Below are 21,831 nucleotides of genomic sequence, written 5' to 3' on the forward strand. Positions count from 1 at the left end.
AACGGAGGTCTATTTGACCAAGTCAAGCCCCAGTGGCCTAAAGCCAAGTTTCCAACCCAAGTCCCAAAATTCTCCCAAATGCCTTGGGAATCAAACCGAATATCCCACCACATCACAAACGCTCATCCGGACCTCTCGGAATCTATGAAATTCCGAAAAAGATTCATTTACCCAAAAGTCAACTTTGAGTCAAACATATAGAACTTTAAGGCTCAAACTTCCAAAAGTCATGCTAAAACTCGCTCGATGACCTCGGAAAGGAACAACAGGGGTAAAAGGTTCAATAGCACTATAACGACCGATCGGATCGTTACAAGCACGTTAGCAATCCTTGCTTAAAGTGCACCAAGAGCGAAACATGAACCCATTGGTTAAGTCCAGTCTTGTTTAATTTTCGATTGCCTAAGTTTGTTTTATATCTGTTATGGTTAGTTGGTTCCCTCAATAGGTTATAAGTAGCCGAATGCTGGTCATAGATCCTAAGAATTTGGATCGCGACAATAATTAGAATCGTAATAAGTGTCAACAAGACAAATTAATAGGAAATACTTTTATTTCGTAAGAATAAAAATTGACTTGTATGAAATGAAAAGGCTTCATAGGAATACTTTTGATCATGGATAACATTGAGAAAAAGATAGGAAATATATACACACATATAAATTGAATGTACATAGACAGAATGGATACATACATTACATATATGTGGTGCTTGTTTCTTAATGCAATCATAAATTTGTACGAAAATTCAAGAGGAGTTTTGGCGCAACCAAAGAAAGGAAGAAGATGTTAAGAGTATCTTCACTCAACAGAGACAATAGAGCACCAAGAGACGTAGCTCAGCTGGTAAGGAAGAATATAATAGTTTTAAATTCCTAAAGAGCATAGTCTTTGCATAGAAATGTTAGAAGTAATCACTGATTAAACTTCTTATAAAGGATCATTAGATATCCATCTTCTAAACATAAGATAGCATTCTTCTCGTTTGTACTCTGCAGCCACATGCCCCGCTCCCTGTATAAAAGAATCCAAAATGTAATAAAGGAGAAAACATAAATATATATAGCTCGATATTTAGGTGGAAAAAAAAAACTATTCACGTCTAGAAAAGCTATTTGAATGAAACAAACTATGTATAGTATTGACATCAATGTTCTTACCTTTACTGTGGCATAGGTCATTTTATTGGAGTATGATCTCGTGTAACTACAAACAAGCAATAAAGAATGTTAGTTCAGTAATTATGGTGAACAAACTAAAGACTCATGTAATAATTCAATAAAAGATATAGTACCCCGCTACTTGACCATCAACAAGCCATGGACGCCAATCATCAACAATGGAATAGTTTAGCGCTCTAATCCACGCTTCCGTAGATTGGAAGGGAACACCCATGTCATGATCACCACTGCTTCAACAGATTTTATTATCTAACACTATATATGTATATTGAAAATTGCAGTAATGTGTATGTCCGTAAGCCTTCAATATACATACACTAATTTTATTGGTAAATTTTCAACCGCATATATTTAATTTTGGGAAAATTATACCATAGGAAATAGATGAAAAACGAGGAAAAAGATGTCACCTGAATATAAGTGATCGGTAGCCTTTGTTGCTAGAATTTACATGATAAGAAAAACTATCCATGGAAGTAAATGTGTAGAATCGCTTTATACCATCTTGCTTACATCTTGCCCATCTTCTTACTGTTCCCTTCAAGGCAAAACAACACTTTAGTTGATGCAATGCAAATGCGTCCCTCTTTTTGAGTAGTAATAAAATACCTTCCGAATATGAAGAGCTTCCTGGACCGCAGGGTCATTTGCCCAATGATTTGAAAGCTTGTGTCTTGATTCCTGCAATTATGGAAAGTTCATTTTCTGCAAATGTAAGTATCTAACTACCGCGATTGATCAATTAATTCTCCATTCATCCCAAAAAGGGTGAAAAGAGGTTGGACTAAGATATCATGCATGCTTCTCTTATTTTAATTTCTTTGTAATAAGGGATAATTTCAAAGATCTCCCTTAAGGTTTGACCTTATCACACTCACCTCCCTTGTGGTTTACGATATTACGTTTACCTCCCTTATTTTGATTTGTTTATAACAATTCTTTTAATCTTTTTATTATTGTAAAAAGGTTATAATCGGACTATTTTGCGCTTACTAACGTATACTTCTTTTAAACGTCTTTTTTCAAGATTTAGTGCGTGGATCCACCCCCGCTATATATATATATATATCTTGATAAAAAAGCTTAGCTACTTTGTATAAAACATTAATAAATTAACATACTAAAAATGTTCACAAAAAGACATTTCCTCTTCTGCTTCGAAATTTTATTATATGAGTTTTGACGTATGCAAAAGCCTAAGAGAGCCACTCCCACATTTTTTAAGCACAACTCCATATTATTCTTCTTACTAATTGGTTCAAAGGCAATAATAAGCAAAAGATAAGAGCAGAACCCAAACAATCTGATGTTTTTAATAATAATTTTTGGATGTTTAAGCTCACTGGGCATAGATGAGAATTTAGTTTTGTTTTTTAATCATCCTTGATTGAAAGAAAGATTTTAATTTTCTGGAATTTCAGAAGGTACATAGATTTGATTTCATTTATTTTTTTGGATAACGGAGAGGAACTATCAGTCAAGATGGAGGATTCATTACACACGCTTGGAGCCACGCACTAAATCTGGAAAAAAGATGTTTACAAATGAATTAAACAAAGAATACATTAGTAAGGGCAAAGTAGTCCGATTATAACTTTTTTATTTCAATAAAATGATATTAAAAGAATTGTTACAAATAAATCAGAATAAGGGAGGTAAGCGTAATATTGTAAACCACAAGGGAGGAGGGTGCGATAAGACCAAATCTGAGGGAGGTCTCTGAAATGATCCCCCGTAATAATTACGTGACTGGATGTTTGAAATAGGGCTTCTTTCACAAACGTACTGCCCAACATAACAGTTTTCACCAGTCGTAGCCCAAAAATTAATTTCATACACTGTAGCCCAACAATGTATAAGTAATGTATCTATACAATATAAATAGTCTATAACGATGTATATGTGTTGTATAATTATGTAGAACAGCGTAGACACACCAGCATGATTATTCAGTGTATAAACATTATACAACAATGTATAAAAGATGTATATATACATCTCTCTCCTCTGCTCACCCAACCCAACAGTAAGATTCACTGTCCAGATCCAGGTAACGGTTTTCCGGCCACTGTCACGTTCAGGTAACGCCGGCGACCAGGTAACGCCGGCTACTTTTCCAGCCAGATTTACTTTTCTTCTCTCTTCTCTTTTCTTCTTCTCCTCTTCTTCTTCTCTTCTCCTTTTTTCCCCTTTTTTTTATCTGCGTCTAGCGCTGCCAGAACGCCGCTGCTCCGTCGTCGGCGACCTTTTCCGGCATCTTTTTCTGGCCAGTCCTCTCTTTCTCGCTCCTTTTCTCTTTCCTTTCCCCCCTCTTCTCTTCTCCCTTTCAGGTCGTTGTGAACAGTACCTCGACAGTGAACAGTGTTTTCCGGCGGCGACCAAGTTCAGTTCAACTGGAGTTGGTACCTCCGGTTGCCATATCTATTCTTTGTTCATACACTTGTAGTTACATTTTGCTGACTTTAGACCTTTGAATAATTTATTAGTTCATACTCGTTTTCGTGGCTTTGGGTATTGATGGTAGACTAGGGTCATGTTCTCGTTCGGGGACGGGGACGAGGGTTAGGAGGGGTGAGTGGGTTAAAGGAGCGTCTACGCTGAGAGTAGGCTCTTGGAACATTGGGACGTTAACGGAGAAGTCCATAGAGCTAGTTAAGATTCTTAAGAAAAGGAAGATTAATATAGCTTGTGTCCAAGAGACCAAATGCGTAGATCGTAAAGCTAAGGAGGTAGACGGGTATAAGTTTTGGTTCTCCGGTAGATCGAAGTATAGGAATGGGGTAGGCATTTTAGTAGATAGTGATTTAAGGGATCAAGTGGTAGAGGTTAGGAGAGTCACTGATAGGATGATGTCAATTAAGGTGGTCGTCGAAGGGCTCACTTTGAACATTATTAGTGCATATGCACCGCAAGCGGGCTTAGGCGAGGAGGAGAAGAGGCGCTTTTGGGAGGATTTGGACGAGTCAGAGGGAGGCATACCGCCTACTGAGAAGCTTTTCGTGAGAGGGGATTTTGGTGGGCACATCGGGTCTATTTCGGGAGGTTATGATGATGTGCATGGAGGCTTTGGCTTCAGGGACAGAAATGGAGGAGGAGTTTCACTTTTGAATTTTGCAAGAGCTTTTGGGTTGGTGATAGCCAATTCGAGTTTCCCAAAGAAGAAGGAGCACTGGGTAACCTTCGGTAGTTCGGTGGCTAACACTCAGATGGATTTTTTACTCCTTAGGAAGGATGATAAAGGTCTGTGCAAAGACTGTAAGGTCATTCCGAGTGACAACCTTACAACCCGACATAAGCTCTTGGTGATGGATTTAGGGATCAAGATGACGAGGAAGAAGAGGGTCGGGGATGACCGACCTAGGATCATATGGGGGAGTTTGACCACGACTAGTGCCCTGGAGATGGGAGAGAAATTGAAGGATATGGGGGCCTGAGATAGTAGTAGGGATGCGACCAATATGTGGGATAGGACGGCTAGTTGCATTAGGGTTGTAGCAAGGGAAGTGTTGGGGGTCTCGACAGGTAGTCGTGGTCGGCATCGAGGGGACTGGTGGTGGAATGGAGAAGTGCAAGGGAAGGTGGAAGCAAAGAAGGTGGCGTATGCGAAGTTGATAAAAAACAAGGATGAGGTGGAGAAGTGGACGAATAGGGAACTTTATAAGATAGCGAAGAAGGAGGCGAAGTTGGCGATTTCGACGGCAAAAACGGCAGCTTTTGAACGCCTTTATGCTGAACTAGAAGAGAAAGGTGGGGATCAGAAATTGTTCAGGCTAGCCAAGGTGAGGGAGGGAAGGGCACGCGATGTGGATCAAGTGAAGTGCATCAAGGACGAGCATGGAAAAGTATTAGTAGAGGAGACTCATTAGACGGAGATGGTAGTCATACTTCCACAGGGGAAGAGCGACCAGACCTGACGAGATTCCTGGGGAATTTTGGAAGAGCGCAAGCTCGGTAGTTTGGAATGGCTGACTAGGTTGTTTAATGTCATCTTTAAGACGGCAAGGATGCACGAAGAATGGAGGTCGAGCGTAATGATCCCTCTATACAAGAACAAGGGGGATATCCAGAGTTGCAACAACTATAGAGGTATCAAGCTGCTAAGCCATACTATGTAAGTGTGGGAAAGAGTGGTGGAGATGAGGGTGAGGAGAGGCGTGCCTATTTCAGAGAACTAGTTCGGATTCATGCCGGGACGCTCAACTACAGAAGCTATCCATCTTGTGAGGAGACTGGTGGAGCAATATATGAAGAGGAAGAGGGACTTACACATGGTATTCATCGACCTAGAAAAGGCTTACGACAAAGTTCCAAGAGAGATCCTATGGAGATGTTTGGAGGCTAAAGGTGTACCTGTGGCGTACATTAGGGTGATCAAGGACATGTATGAGGGAGCCAAAACCAGGGTAAGGACAGTAGGAGGGGACTCAGAGCACTTCCCAGTTGTGATGGGGTTGCATCAAGGATCTACTCTTAGTCCGTTTTTATTTGCCTTGGTGATGGATGGATTGACGCGACAAATTCAAGGTGAGGTGTCATGGTGTATGCTTTTCGCGGATGACATAGTCCTAATCGACGAGACTCGTAGCAGCGTTAATGCTAAGCTGGAGGGTTGGAGACATACCTTAGAGTCTAAAGGGTTTAAGCTGAGTAGGACCAAGACAGAGTACTTGGAGTGCAAGTTCAGTGAAGAACCTCAGGAGATTGGCGCGGAAGTTAGGCTTGGTACCCAAGCCATCCAGAAGAAAAGTAGTTTCAAGTATCTTGGGTCTATCATGCAAGGCAGCGGGGAGATTGACGATGATGTCGCACATCGTATTGGGGCAGGATGGATGAAATGGAGGCTCGCTTCTGGAGTACTATGTGACAAGAAGGTGCCACCACAACTTAAGGGCAAGTTCTACAAAGTGGTGGTTAGACCGACTATGTTGTATGGGGCGAAGTGTTGGCCAGGTAAGATCTCTCACGTTCAAAAGATGAAAGTTGTCGAGATGAGAATGTTAAGATGGATGTGTGGGCACACCAGGAGTGACAGGGTTAGGAATGAGGCTATTCGGGACAAGGTGGGAGTGGCCTCGGTGGAAGACAAGATGCGGGAAGCGAGACTGAGATGGTTTGGGCATGTGAAGAGGAGAGACACAGATGCCCCAGTGCGAAGGTGTGAGGTTGGCCATGGATGGTTTCAGAAGAGGTAGGGGTAGGCCGAAGAAATATTGGGGAGAGGTGATTAGACAGGACATGGCGCAGTTACAGCTTATCGAGGACATGACCTTAGATAGGAGGGTTTGGAGGACCCACATTAGGGTAGAAGGCTAGTAGATAGTCTCGTTATCCTTCCTTATTAGTAAGCGCATTATCGCAGTATAATTTCTTGTGCTCTGATTTCTGTTATTATCTGTTATTTCATGTACTTTGATTATTCTATTTTATCTGTGTCGCTTTCGTTATTTGCATTGCCATATCGCTTTGAATTTCTTAGCCTTATCTGACCTCTTTTTATGCTTTTTATTGAGCCGATGGTCTTTCGAAACAGCCGTTCTACCTTGGTAAGGAGTAAGATCTGCGTACACTCTACCCTCCCCAGACCCCACGTTGTGGGATTTCACTGAGTTGTTGTTGTTGTTGTTTTTGTTGTATAAGAGATGTATATAGATTCATACACACTATTATATAATACTTTTACATTGTTATACAATGAATAGGTAATGCATCCATACTGTATAAATGGTGTATAAACATGGATATATGTTGTATAATAATGTATAACAGTGTAGATACACTTATTATACACATTTATATTATAAAATACCATCCAATCACCAGTACACCTCTATTTTAACACCATAATCACCACACACACAAAAAAAAGGAATAAGAAGAAGAAGATGCAAGAAGTCCATTGGTTTGCTATTGAACCTTTTGGATTTTAGATTTGAAGCTCCTTCTCTCTAAGATGGATTTACAAAATATCCCTCTAGCCAACCAATTATTTTTTATTTGAATAAAAACGACATGTAATTGGATTTGTAAGCATAACAAGGAGGAGAAAAATGAAAAGAAAAAAGAAAGAAAGAAAGAGAGAGAAACATGGAAAGATTGAAAAAGAAAGATAGAGAGAAGCAGTGATAGAGACACTTGCATAGAAGAACAAGGAGAAAGGGTTGACTGAAAAAGTAAATTGAGAAATGGAGACAATGTCACGTGGAGAGAGGAAAATGGAGTGGGGACAAGATTTAAGAAAAAGCTGACTAGCGTGTTAGTTGGGCCAATTTTAGTAAACTAAATGACCGAGTGGTCTTATGCCGTAAGAAAGTAATCATTGGGTTAAAAATGATTAGTTAGATGGTCGAATGGACATGGCATTTAATTTTCCCTTTAAAATACTTACTAATCTAATATCAGTGAGCCATGTTGGAATCAGCAAACTTGTTACTGAATTTCTTTTGGTTGGTGTGTCGGGTTTAATCAAAATAATTGAAATGATGATCAGATTTAATTTGAAAAAACAAATGTCACATAAGCGCCACGTATGAAAATTAAGTTGGGACATGAAAATTTAACGAAGTATAGGTAAATAGATATGGGCTTATTTTAGAGTACAAGGGAAAATATGCCTCTAAAGTTTGATGACAATGGAAATATGTTGGAAGAGTATAACGAAGAACAAATATAGCTTATTTGTGAGTGGCACAAACTCTTTCTTTGTTACTTTTATTATGTACTTGTTTATTCCAAATTTAATTGTTTATTAATTTTTTTTCTCCGTCAAATTTAGCTTTTTTTTTCTTTTTTTATGTATCTATTAATGGATTAATCAGAGTATTAAATATATTATATATTATTTAAATAAAAAAATTGTATTTTTTAATATAATCAATTCGTAACTGAAAGTGAATTGAGACAACTTATTTAAACTTAAAACATTGCGATAACAAGCTCATTATAGTGTTAACAGTTTTAAGGACTATTCAATCATTTTAATATATAGAAAAAGTAATTTTTACCAACCGCGCCTTTTAGCTTAAGCACTTCTATCTAAACATAAAATTGTTTATTAAAAAGATTTCACTCCAACGCTTAGTACTTAGAAGCTACTTCATCGAGTAGGTCAAACTAGCTCATTGTAAAGTGATTGAAATTATTTTCTTTCCATTTATTTCCAATTTCACTTTTGCTTTTTCCTTCTTTTGTTTTCATATCATATATGTTTGAGCAAAACAAATAGTATCATATATGAGAGGCTACAAGGATAACTTACAAGACTTCCATAACATTTCGAGCCATAATCCTGGGATGCGACTTTCTCATCAAGAGATCGTCGTACACCAAATGATGCTGATTTGCTTCTAACACGACCAAATAATTGAGATGGCCTTGGAGATTCTGTATCTTTTCCGCAGGATGGCATCAGAATGTGTTGATCGTTCACAATATCGACCAACTACAAAAATAGCAATTCAAGAATAATTAGCTTGAAATTTACAATATGATAGCAAAAAAATAGATAATTATATATAGAATTAGCTGATATTGAAAATAAAATAGGCAACATTGTGTACGAAATTAAAAAAAAAAAAAATACGTAACCTCATGGTATCTTTCTAAATCCTGGGAACATAGGACATTGCTGGAATTTTCATTGTATTCTCCCTTGCAGTTCTTCTTTAGTGACTGCGTTGACAATTGGATCTTGTCATCCTCAAGAATCGATTTGTTCAAACTTTCAAGATAAATCAATGCAAGAGGTTAATACTTAGAATAGGATTTGTTGGGAAACAATAGAACTAACCTCATAAAGTTCATCAGATATGAGTCCCATACCATGACAGAAGGGAATTTGATAATTATCCTCGGTACTTTTTGACGTTATAGGATTGCCAAGCATATACCCCTAAAGTTATTTATACAGTTATCAGAAATTAACAATTTACCAGTACTACTAAACCAAAAAAAAGAGTAAGAAAACAAAAATACGGACCTTAATGTTGATCAAGGGCTTGTTGCCTGCTTCAATCCCTACATTGATTCATATCACTTGACTTTAAAGTATGAAAATAAATATTTGTAGTCAATTTCACAAGCAAAAATTTGTGGTTTCCCTCTTCAACCAAGTGGGCAAATGATATTAAGATCAGGAAAACATGCAGTTAGTATAATGTAATAGTAAACAATAAAGAGCATATTACATTACAATTGGACAATGAGCATTCATATATTCTTGTAAGTATTTTCCTGCTGTATATTCTTACCATCTGATATCTTTTGAATAACACGCGGAACAATAATGCCTCCATATGAATCTCCAGCCACGTATAAAGATTTTGAAATAAATTCTGGATGATTAGTTAGCCACTGAAAAAGACAAAAGATAAATGAGAAAGTAGTTTTAGGCAGGTTAAAAATAACTACTTGCCTCATTTTCCTTTAATTCTGAAAATGTACCTCTGAACTCGAGGTTTTTAGTGGCAATACATGTTTTAGAGTATGTAAAGGATGTTAAGGAAATAGATTGTTGTCTCCTTATATATCTTAAATGATGTCGAACTAGATTTAAGTAAGATACAAGGTCTATTTTCTTTATATGATCCTCAAATCTATGCATGTCCCTATTCATGGTTTGCTTAATATTACGCCCCAATATTCACACTTTAGATGCAGGGGATATATTGTACAATTACTAGGTTCTGAAGAACCAAGTAACTTTGTAACAGGCTTTAAAAGATTCATTAAATGAGTATAAATAATAGATTTTAAATCCAGTAAATGAAACGGGTTATGGTAAAATTTTGAACTCGAACTCATAAAGTCCAAATTCTAGATTTGTCTTCATCGAAATATAAAACCTTGAGCATATAAAAGGCCTGTGTTGTTGCTCCTTATATCTTTCTTGAAAAATCTTTCTTCATGAGCTAACTTTTGAATTTGAATTTGAATTAGTTCAAGGTTCATTTTCTTAACAAAACATTTGAAAACAAGACAAAACTAGGGATTCTATGTTTGATTAGCGATGGCTAAACGTGTTTCAATGAAGATCCTGATGTAGGTGGATTAATTTCATCAAGGTGAGTGTTTCTTCTCTTTCATATTAATTATGTGTTATTACTGGGAAATTTTCAAAAATATATCGCCCAACACAATATCTGCACTCACATCAATTTCTTTTTACTTTACATGCAACTTTTTCTTTTGTAACAGTGTATATATACCTTATGCATTATTATAGAATATGTATATACGTGTATAAAAAATGTATCTACCTTATATAAAAGTAAAAAAAAAAAAAAAAGTAGCCTAGTGCACTAAGCTCCCGCTATGCGCGGGGTCCGGGGAAGGACCAGACCACAAGGGTCTATTGTACGCAGCCTTACCTTGCATTTCTGCAAGAGGCTGTTTCCACGGCTCGAACCCGTGACCTCCTGATCACATGGCAGTACCTTATATAAAAGTGTATAATAAAAGTGTATAATAAAAATGCATCTACCTTGTATAAAAGTGTATAACAATATATAAAAGTGTATAACTCGTCACTAGCTACAGAGACGAACTTCTTCTACAATTTTTAGTTGCAATTCTTGTTCAATCTAGTTCAAATCTCTACCAAATGACTTCAGATTTTGTGGACAACCTACTTAAGACTATTACCACCAAGTCTAAGCAAGACTCACTCTAAATATCCTACAAAAATCAGATTTGAAATTTAAACGTACTTCTTCAAGCTTGTCCAACAATGGTGAGTTACCTTTCTAATTTTATTTTGACCACTCTAATCATACAAAACCAGCACTCCAAACATTACGACAAATCGAGTTTTTCAACTGACAATCAATAGATGGGTGAGTTGAAGAAGAGAAATAGAAGAAGTGACCTAACTTAAAAATTCTACTATACAATATGGGTCAATGATAAGCCACGTATATTTCATACTTATTAAACGAGGATGAAGCAAAGAAATATAGAAATCCTGGAGGATTGAGCAGTTTCTTATAAGTTACTGAAAGTTATCTGCTAGGCAGTTTCTTACAGTTACTAGAAGTTATATGTTCCTATCATAAATGTAGTTAAGTAGTTATGGGTCATCCTATTATCTAAATAATGCATCTTAGTAATGTAGGATTGTATTGTAATCATCTATTGTATGCAGACAGATTGTTCTAAGAGATATGAGATGCTTGTGTCTCTATATTATTAAAATATCAGTATAACTTCTATTTATTTATCCATTACTAAGTCTCTGTTCCTATTATTGGTATCAGAGCAGTAAGATCTGCCATGGTAATACACGGACCAACACTTCCACCAGCGAACCCATCATGTCGACTAATGATCAGATCGGTCAACAATTGACCACTATAGCAGCGAAATTGGAAGCCATAGACGCTTTGGCTGATGATGTTGTTGTATTAAAAGCGCAAAACAGTCAGAATCAGCAAGGAAAATCTAAAATTTTACCGGAAGAGGCTGAGGTTGATAACACTTGGAGGCATCCAGAAACTTATCGCCGTTCACACACAAAGATGGAGTTTCCCAAGTATGAGGGAGGAGATCCTCAAAGTTGGATTCTGAAAGCAGAGAAGTATTTTCAATATTATGAAACACGTGATGATTGCAAGGTTTATGTGGCTTCAATGTCTTTGGAAGGAGATGCATTAGATCTTTTTGCTTGGATCAACAGCTTGAGAGTGTTGAGGACTATTTGACAAGATGGTCCCGAACACAAAACTATTAGTTGGATTCAATATGTCTGGTGAAATGACCCGAGGGGAGATCTCATTGCTGACATGTGGCGGGGGATTGTGAAGCAAACCTTGTTCGAATTGATGGATGGAGATATGGCATGCAATATCATCATCAGAAGGTCATGGATTCACGACATGAAGGCAATGCCCTCAACTTTGATCAGCTGGTAAAGTTTCCAACTCCCAATGGTATAAAGTAGATTCGAGGTGATCAGCCTGCAGTGCGTGAAATGTTTGCCATAGCTGTGGCAGGCAACCAGAAAAATTAAAACGATAAGTAGAAACTGCAGGGACCAAAATCTCCTCTCAATCCTAATTCAGAGGTAGAACACCCAGAGGAAGAAGAAACCGAGGAGGGGTTACCCGACAGGAATCAAGTGCCTATATCTTCCATGTTCCGGAGGACACTGATGCTACTACATCAACAGCCAAAGATCTCAAGCAGGTCATCCTAGTCGTCGATTTCCCGTTAAGAAAGGTATACTTGGCTATGGGATTAAGTCCCAAACTTATGCTTAAATTAATCGAATTCCTTAGAGCTGACGCCGATTGTTTTGCTTGGTCGTACTTAGATATGACAAGTATATCTGTTACACCTCGGAAATTCCAGATGTGTTGCCTTGTGGATAGGCTAGTGTGAGCTTAGGGTGATAATGAAATCCTTATGAGATTAAGGGAAGTATTACATAGCGTAAGGTGCATACTATAAGATTTCGAGTCATATGAATATGTGAAGTTTAGTTTGTTGAAGAAAGTGAAATGTAAGTCGTGTTCGGATGGTTTCGCTACAATTGAGCTAATATTTATTCAGAACCATCTTGAGGGGCTGCCATAGGGCCTATTGTATGGTTAATGAAGTGTTATATAAGTGCCAAGAAGGTTCCATGAGGATTGGAAGTCAAACGAGTCGACGAGAATGGAATTCGGAAATTCCCAGTTGTACAGCCATTTGTACGGACCGTATAAATTATACGGCCCGTATAATGGTCCATAGATTGCTTCCAGAGAAGGGTGAAACCTGGTGATATTATACGGTCCAATTATACGAACCGTATAAATTATATGGCCCGTATAATTGGCCGTATAATCGGGTCAGGTCAGAATTTTATTTTATAAACATGGACAATCCTCACTTTATTTTCATTTCCCACTTTTCTTCCAAGCTCACCAAGGCTCCAAAACCCTCTTCCCAACATATTTCACTCAAACCCAAGAGATTACAAAGATCAAATAGCAAGAATCAAGTGTTCATGTGTTAGAAGGCTTCCTAGTGTTGGTAGATTTCAAGAAATACTTAGGCATTGTAGCTAGGGCTTTTTTGCACAAGTTGATAGCTGCTCCAAAGCTTGTTCCTATGGGATAAAAAGGTTAGTTGATTTCAAGAAATACTTAGGCATTGTAGCTAGGGCTTTTTTGCACAAGTTGATAGCTGCTCCAAAGCTTGTTCCTATGGGATAAAAAGGTTAGTTTCCATGCTTATTTCATGTTATTGTGAATGCTTGGTTGTAGCAAAACTTGGGTAGAAGAAGGAAGTGGAAAATGAAGTCTAAATGTAGCTTTTATGATGTTTGCGAGTAGTAAGCTAACTTGAGTCATGATTCTTAGTATGATATGGATATAATCTTGTTATGAAAGGTAGTAATAGTGATACGGAAGCATTGTATGAAAATGTGCTAAAATGGGTGTGAAGTTGTGGGTATAAGTTGAACACAAGGATGAATTTTGAAGGCTTAATGGAATGTGATTACTTGATGACGATATTGTGAGTGTATTATGAATGTTTGGGAGTTGTTTTGTAATATGGTGAGAGTTGACGAAGTAGGGGAAATGCTGCCCATTTTTCATTAGATCATGAATTATTCTAATTTGAATTTAATAGTGTCATTAAGGCTTAACCGTGGTATGAATCCTTCTAATGTAGATTGTTCAAGATTCGACGGCGAACGTTAATTAGTTAAGAGGACAAAGAGGTATGTAAGGCTAACCCTTCTTTCATTAAGGCATGGTTCCTTGGCTATATGTCCTTTCATGAGTTCCATAATGTCTTCCAAATGATTCTATCTCTAAAATTACTAAAGCTCATGACCCTCGATATTTTCACGATTCTATTGCTTTCCTTTATATGATAGTTGATCCTCTAAGGATAGATGTAACGAAAACGATGATGGCAATGACGTTGATGATACTTATGGACTTTTATGTATAAGAATCTAAGTATGTATGACTATTATGTAACACCGAGCTTATATGGCCGAGTATGATACCTATCGCGCGCGCACCACTGCAGTTGGGTACGGATAACACTGAGCCTTGGTAGGGCCAGGTATGTATAATCACCGAGCCTTGTCATGGCCAGGTGTGTGAAACACCGAACCTTCATGGTCGGGTATGATATGGATACGAGTATGAGTATAAATATGAATATGAATATGAATATGTATATGTATGTATATATGCATGAGTAAGCATTGGAAATGGAAGGTCCCTATGAAAGACAAGTAAGTAAATATGATGATGGCCAATAAAGGTACAAATGGCTCTATTACCTCCTGATTCCCCCATCTTATGCTATATCTTATGCTACTTCCTACGTTATTTCTTATGCTCCTAATTGTGATGTTGATTATGCTTTACATACCCAGTACATTATTCGTAATGACGTCCTTTTGTTTGTGGACACTGCGTCATGCCCGCAGGTGGACAGGGAGACAGGCTTGATCCATAGATTCCTTATTCAGGGACTGTATAGAAGAGCTCCACTTCATCCGGAGCTACAGCTTTTGGGTACTATTCTTTTGTGTACATATATATGGGCATGGCGGGGTCCTGTCCCGCCTATATGATGTTACCTACTCTTCTTAGAGGCTTGTAAACAGTTGTGTATGGTTAGATGTCTTGCAGCCTTGTCGGCTCATATTTTGTATATCATTTTGATAGCCTCGTCGGCTTGTGTATATGGATATGGGCATTGTTATTGATGATGATATAAATGTGTTGTTGCCCAACGAGATTAGCACTATTGATGTATGTAAATTATGAGTAAGCCATATGGCTCACCTAGATGTGAATGTGAGAGTACGATAAAAGGTGCCCAAGCAGGTTAGCACCGGGTGCCCGTCATGGCCCTCCGGTTGGGTCGTGACAATATCGCTTGAGATTATAACTCACAAGCTGAGTTTGGATCCTGGCTTCCCTCCAATAAAGCAGAAGAAGCATCTGATGGCTGAGCTCCAGAACAGGTTTGTTAAAGAGGAGGCAACGAGATTACTTAATATAGGATCCATCCGAGAACTTACTCGGATTGGTGAGCAAACGTAGTTATGGTACCTAAGAAGCTAAATAAATTCAGAATGTACATTAATTGTAAAGATTTGAATAAGGCTTGCCCGAAGGACTCATTCTTATCGCCGCACATTGATCAAATGATCAACGTACGGCCAGCCATGAAATGATGAGTTTTCTGGATGCGTATTCTGGGTACAACTAAATAAGGATGCACCAGGATGACCAAGAGGAGAAGAATTCACTCATCATAGAATATTGGCATTTATTGCTATAATGTGATGCCTCTCGCACTTAAAAACGCCGGAGCCACTCACCGGAGGCTCGTAAATGAGATGTTTGAAAAACAACCAGAAAATCTATGGAATCTATATTGACGATATGTTGTTCAAGTCTTTGGATGCAAAGGACCATTTAAGCCATCTATAGGAAACATTTGCCATTTTGAAAAATACAATATGAAGCTCAAGTGGAATAAGATCTGGAAAATCTCTAAGTTTTTTCGTTTCAACCAGAGGAATTGAGGTGAACCAGGAAAAAACTAAAGCTATTCAGTACATCCCCGATATACTCGAATATGTGAAGGCGCTACAGAGATTGACTGGACACTTGGCGGTCCTCAGCAGGTTCATCTTCGGGTCATCCAAAAAATGCCACAGGTTCTTCTCTTTGCTAAAATTAGCATTGGCTCTCGTGACAGCAGCTCGAAAGCTTAGGCCATATTTCCATTGCCATCCCATTTGTGGGGTAACAACTTTTTTCCTTGCGAAATGTTTTACACAAACCTGAACTCTCAGGGTGGTTGGCTAAATGGGCAGTTGAGATAAGTGAGTATGACATTGTATATAAACCCTGTACTGCCATCAAATTACAAGTTTTGGCCGACTTCGTGGCTAATTTTAGTCTGGGATATTGCCTCATGCCGAAAAGGAAGCCATTTTAGTTTCCGCGCTACGTTTGGAGTCTAGACCTTATTTACTAATGGTACTTCCAATGTAAAAGGAACCAGGTTGGGCATAGTCCTCAACACTCTCAAGCAGTGTCAGGAACTCTTCAAGTGATTTCCTGCAAAGAATGAAAATCTTTTCCACTTCTCACTCACATCTCAACGAGTAACCGAAAAGTGTGGGGACTCTCTATATGGAGTGAAATTCAAATTTGACAGGTCAACGAGTCAAGTGGTGATACGTGGCAAAAGGGACAGGTCAGACATGAGTAAGCAAAAGTAATATCCGGTCCAGTTCTTATGCACGGTAATTATAAATGGCGTCATTTACGGAGGTCCCAGGTCTTTGATTATCAAGAACCGGAGTCATAGCACGGGATCGTTTGGCTTCGAAAATATGGAACGGGGCACGGGCTACTGGCCGGACAAGATGAGGTCTGGAGTTTAGCTGTTACAAAAGACTCTGAGAATATCGTCATCTGTTACACAATCGCAATAATGGGCAATTAATAGATTTTATGAGGGCATGATTTTTAGGACCCGTTCCTCGAAGCTTAGCTGTAAATAGGACCTTCTTGTTGAAAGGCATCGAATTCTGATTCATTCACAAGTATTTGCAATTCAAAAAGTTCTTCTTTGTTCATAAGCTTCATTGCGACATAGCACATTCCGATTTAGGAGCTTATTCCGGTGACCTTCCCGGCCATAAATGGAGCAATTCAGGCTATATTCATTTGTTTATTAAATTATCCTATTCTCGTTATCTTGATCTTTAATCATAGTGTTGTGTTGTATTTCTAATTCATTCAATTTGGTCATCTCAATCCACGTGTCCTTAAAATCATGTATACAAATTCAACTATACCGTTTTGTGGTTAAACAAAGATCAGAGTAAAAACTATGATTTCAAGTATGTACATACCTTGAGTAGAAATTCGTACGTGTGGTTGACTGCTTGCAAATCAGTAACCATCATTGCTTCTGCTGTTGTTGCATAAGAAAATCCAGTATGAACCGGTTGTTCTAAAAAGATTATGCTTGCACCCTAACAATTTGAAGATTTTCCATCCGAATATTATTTACTTTTAACTAGCTTAAAATGAAATAAAAGAATTATGAATACATATTCTCCAGAGTTAAGTTACCTTGGTCCATGAGTTTGGAGTTGAGCCAAGTACTGGTAAGCTCCCGTTATACTCTTTTTGTGTAAAATACAATGGCCCTGCATGCTTAAGAGTATTTGATAAGCTTTTACAAAGACAATATTAGACTTGTGGCTCCATTAAGAAAGCTGAAAGTAAACGGAAGAAAAAATCGCTTTTTCGAATATGTGCTACTCCTTTCCATTCAAAAAGAATACATGAATTCCGAGTATAATAATAAAGATAAACTTTTTTATATTAGTCTCAACTCAAATATTGTTTTTAAAATAAAAATTTAAAAGCTTAAAAATTACATACTCCCTAATAAATATTATAAATGACAACTTCTTATAATTAGAAATACATATGAAAAAATTAACAATAAAAAAATTGTTTTATTCCCCCCCATAAATTCCATTAAAACATTTGGGAAAAAAGAGAAATTCCAAGTAAAATAGTGGTTGCTAATTAAGTGGAGTACCTATTTCATAGGCAAGCGCACTAAACGATGAACAACCAGGTCCTCCCGTAAGCCATAGTATAAGAGGATCATTTTCAGGATCTGATTCCGATTTAATAAAATAATAGAACAGCTGGACTTCGTCAGATTTACCAACTCCAATATACCTGATATATAATTATTTAATAACATAAATGCTCAGTGTAGTCAGCAAATTTAATTCCAGTCTAACACACCGTTTCATAAGTGAAATTTACTTATATTTACTAACAGTGTAAAGGATTGCGAAATTACATTTAACTACATGACCATTACTCCTCATTTCTGCTCTCTCATTTAACGCACATCTCATCTAGGAGGGCCCCTCGACAAGACTATACTCCATCCGTCCCAATTAAAGTGTGTTGCTTTCCTTTTTGGTCTATACCAAAAAAAAGTATCTCCTTCTAAGTTTTTCAATCAACATTTTACATGGCAAGTTTAAAACCACTAGATTTAAACGACTAAACACATCTTTAATTTTAGATCACAAGATTCAAAAGTCTTTATTTATTTCATAAACTTTACGCCAAATCAGACCAAGACACTTAAATGGGACGGAGAAAGTATATCCTAACAAGCTAATTACTCTCTTCGTCTCATGTTATGTATACGCGGAATTTGAAAGAATTGATCGACTAACTATATGTTTGATTAGATATGGTACAAATTCAAACATATATTTGAGAATACTAAGCAAGCTTATTATAGAATTACTTTTAACTATTTTTTAAATGACCTGATAACTCCTTTACACTATAATGTATAGAAGTTAAACATAAAAGTACATGTTGCCTTCCTTGTCATATCCCATCTTGTTAATGTTCCCCTATTCACTGGGCCGGAGTCAGCATTGTTTTTACGGGTTTGGTGGAATATAGTAGCTTAAACTCAATATATATTTACCAAAAATTCAATAAAATAAAATAAAAGGAAAAAGGGGCAAATATACCCCTTAAATTTTTTCTTTTAGAGCGAATTTACCTCTCGTTATAAAAATGATATATATTTACTCTTACCGTTGCCCAAAGTGCATATTTGCCCTTTTTCGGACAGAACCCATTTAACCGATTTAAGAATTCTTTCCTTGATTTTTTTAATTATAACTAATGCAACGTGTAAAGAAAAGATTTAACCCACCCAAACCCGACTTAGATCTGACCCAAAAGAATTAAATCCAACGGATGTTGAAGTTTTGAACTTGGCACGAAGCAAAGTGTAAAGCCGAGGGCAACGAACGATGTGCTAACTGGCGATGTTTGCAATCGGCAATAAGTCATAGGGTGATGATAGAACAAGGGTATTGGGTTTTTTTTTTTTAGGTCGGGTCTGGTTGAGTAAAATTTCTGTTTACACGTGGCATTAGTTATAGTTAAAAAAATCATGAAATTTTTTTTAAATTGGATAAATGGGCTTTGTCCCTTCAAAAGGCCAAATATGCATCATTTGTGTAACGTTAAATATAAATATACATTATTTTTGTAACTGGAGTAAATTCACTCTAAATGGCAAGTTGAGGGGGGTATTTTTGCCCCCTTTTTTCCCTAAAAATAATAATAATTATGATTGAAAATTATAAATTAAGAATTCTGACTCCACCTTTACTAAATTATCGGTCTCTTCAAGCAGCAAATTAAACAGAAGATCTTAAAACATTATATTACTAACCAAAAAAAAAAAATGAAAGAAAGAAAAAACAAAGGCATGGGGAAATTAAAGAAAACAAACCCAGTCTCAAGATGAAAAGGAAGGGGACCTTCAAATCCAGGAAGAAACTCCACCTTTGAGCCAGTTGTCGCCGTTGCAGCTTGCAGTGGAACTACAAGTAGTAAAAGCAGAACAAGATGAAAAAACATATTATTGTAGGGAAATGAAGCATTCATTAGGCTTTGGGCTAAGATTGGGTTAATGATTTGCTTGTACTGGAAAATTGAAGGGTTGTTAAGAGAAAGAATTGGAACTGTTTCTGTAGGGGGACAACATCCGCTATTCACTGAATAAACAAACAAATTTTATTAGAGGAATATAGTCTGCCAAGTTGTATTTTATTACTTTACTACTATCCGTTGTGGACCCCCCCATAAAAACTTTTAAAAAAAATTGGGCCCATATTAAACAGGCCCATAAAAAAATTTAAAAAAAATTGTGAGTCTCATATATATTAAATAACAACTAATATTAAAAAATATTGTGGATCCAATACTAAAAAAAAAAGTGAAACCCACCACATCCAAACTCACGGGAAAAAAAATTACCTCATATTAACAAAATCAAGCAATATTGAAAAAAAAAAGTGAATCCCATATTTAAAAAACAAACAATGTAAATAAAAAAACACCAACCAATATTAAAAAAAAAAAAAAAGTGAAACCCACTATCTCCAAACTCACGGGAAATTACTACTATTAAGAAGCACCGGTTGGTGCTCCTTTTTCGTCGTCCGTTGTGGACCCCCCTAAAAAATAAAAAATAAAAATTTGGGCCCCATATTAAACAGGCCCATAAAAAAAACAAAATTGTAAAAAAAAATTGTGAGCCCTATATTAAACACCATCCAGTATTAAAAAAAAAAGTGAAACCCACCACATTCAAACTCACGGGAAAAAAAGTGAACCCCGTATTAACAAAATCAAGCAATATTGAAAAAAAAATGAATCTCATATTTAAAAAATAAACAATGTAAATAAAAAAAACACCAACCAATATTTTTTAAAAAAAGTAAATAAAGTGGAACCCACCGTCTTCAAACTCACGGAAAAAAAAAGGTGGACTCCATATTAACAAAATCAACCAATATAAAAAAAAAAGTGAATCACATATTAAAAAAACAAACAATGTCAAAAAAAAAGTTGCAGACTTTGTATTCATAGCAAACATTAATATAATAAAGTTTTTAGATACGGAGCACAAACTAGAATGTTATATTAATTGTGTTTTGAACATAGTATATATATATATATATATATATATATATATATATATATATATATATATATATATATAATCACTATTTAAAGATAATTATATATACATAAATGCACTATAATCCAAAGTATTGGGTCCGTGAGCAGCACATAGGCGGTCTAGTAAGCCTAGAATTTAGAGTAAGCCTAGAATTTAGAGGTCAAAAGTTCTTTTGATTGTTTCTATGTACACATTTAACAATGTTCTTGCTCTTTTCGCCAATTAAAGTTACCCCAAAATCCAATGCATAATTAGTGCAAAAAAAAGTAAAATAATATAGTGGGTGAGATGTAAATAGTATAGTAGTAATGGGATATATATTGTCACTATAATAAAATACTCCATCCGAAGTAATAAAAAAAAGTTGCCCCAAAATAAAATTATTTTAGGAATTCAAGATAAAAGTTAGTATTTTTTTTCCTACTATGCCCTTAAATTTAGAATTTAGTGTTCAATTCTCAAAAAACATCTAATAAATAGACGTAATTTAATAAACTATAGTTACCTTTTATTTATTTATTTTCTTAATGACGTGAAAAGAACTAAAGCTACACTTATTTTGGAACGGAGAGAGTATTCATTTTACTTGTCATGTTTCTTTTTCAAGTCCCTTAAGAAACATTAACTAAATAAGTAATTTCTAATTTATTATTTTATCTCAATTTGACAATAGTTTTTTTTTTTCACATTAATCTCTCTACATTTATTGAGTAAGAATAGGTAATCGCGTTTATACTTTCTTGCGAGTAGCTGCATTGATCTTTAGTTTCTTGTCCCTTGATTTCTGCGAGTATCTGTTTGCACAGAATGATTTATCATGGCTTATTCACTTTCATTTTTATTTTTTTTTATAATTGCTTTGAATTGTTTGTCCGTATCTAACTTTTTCTATGTCTTTTCTTGAGCCGAGGGTCTTCCGAAAACAGTCTCCCTACCTAAGGTAAAAGTAATGTCTGCGTACACTCTACCCTCCTCAGACCTCACATTGTGGAATTCATTGGGTATGTTATTATTGTTGTTACTGAGTAAGAATCAAAATGAAGATTAATAATAACTACTTATATTTTATTTTTAAAAAGGACAA

General features: G+C 36.4%; 1 protein-coding gene across 3 annotated transcripts; it reads right to left on the bottom strand.

Moving 5' to 3' along the window:
• Positions 1–626: 626 nt before the first annotated feature.
• On the bottom strand, positions 627–19,798 carry LOC132600557 (serine carboxypeptidase-like 13). Of its 3 annotated transcripts, none has more exons than XM_060313800.1 (14): positions 19,512–19,798; positions 17,766–17,911; positions 17,288–17,364; positions 17,065–17,187; positions 9,428–9,530; positions 9,157–9,182; positions 8,968–9,069; positions 8,766–8,849; positions 8,437–8,619; positions 1,791–1,862; positions 1,592–1,719; positions 1,295–1,408; positions 1,161–1,206; positions 627–1,014 (listed from the first exon to the last, which is right to left on the bottom strand). In XM_060313800.1, exons 1-14 carry the CDS (start codon positions 19,664–19,666, stop codon positions 931–933), a joined length of 1,443 nt encoding a protein of 480 aa, XP_060169783.1. In that variant the 5' UTR covers positions 19,667–19,798; the 3' UTR covers positions 627–930. The 3 variants fall into 3 exon arrangements, with proteins under 3 accessions (XP_060169783.1, XP_060169782.1, XP_060169784.1); XM_060313799.1 differs by having other exon boundaries at positions 9,157–9,194; XM_060313801.1 differs by lacking the exon at positions 19,512–19,798 and adding an exon at positions 18,803–18,861 and having other exon boundaries at positions 9,157–9,194.
• Between the last annotated feature and the right edge of the window lie 2,033 nt (positions 19,799–21,831).

Source organism: Lycium barbarum, chromosome 6, assembly GCF_019175385.1.
Source record: "Lycium barbarum isolate Lr01 chromosome 6, ASM1917538v2, whole genome shotgun sequence".
NCBI lineage: Eukaryota > Viridiplantae > Streptophyta > Magnoliopsida > Solanales > Solanaceae > Lycium > Lycium barbarum.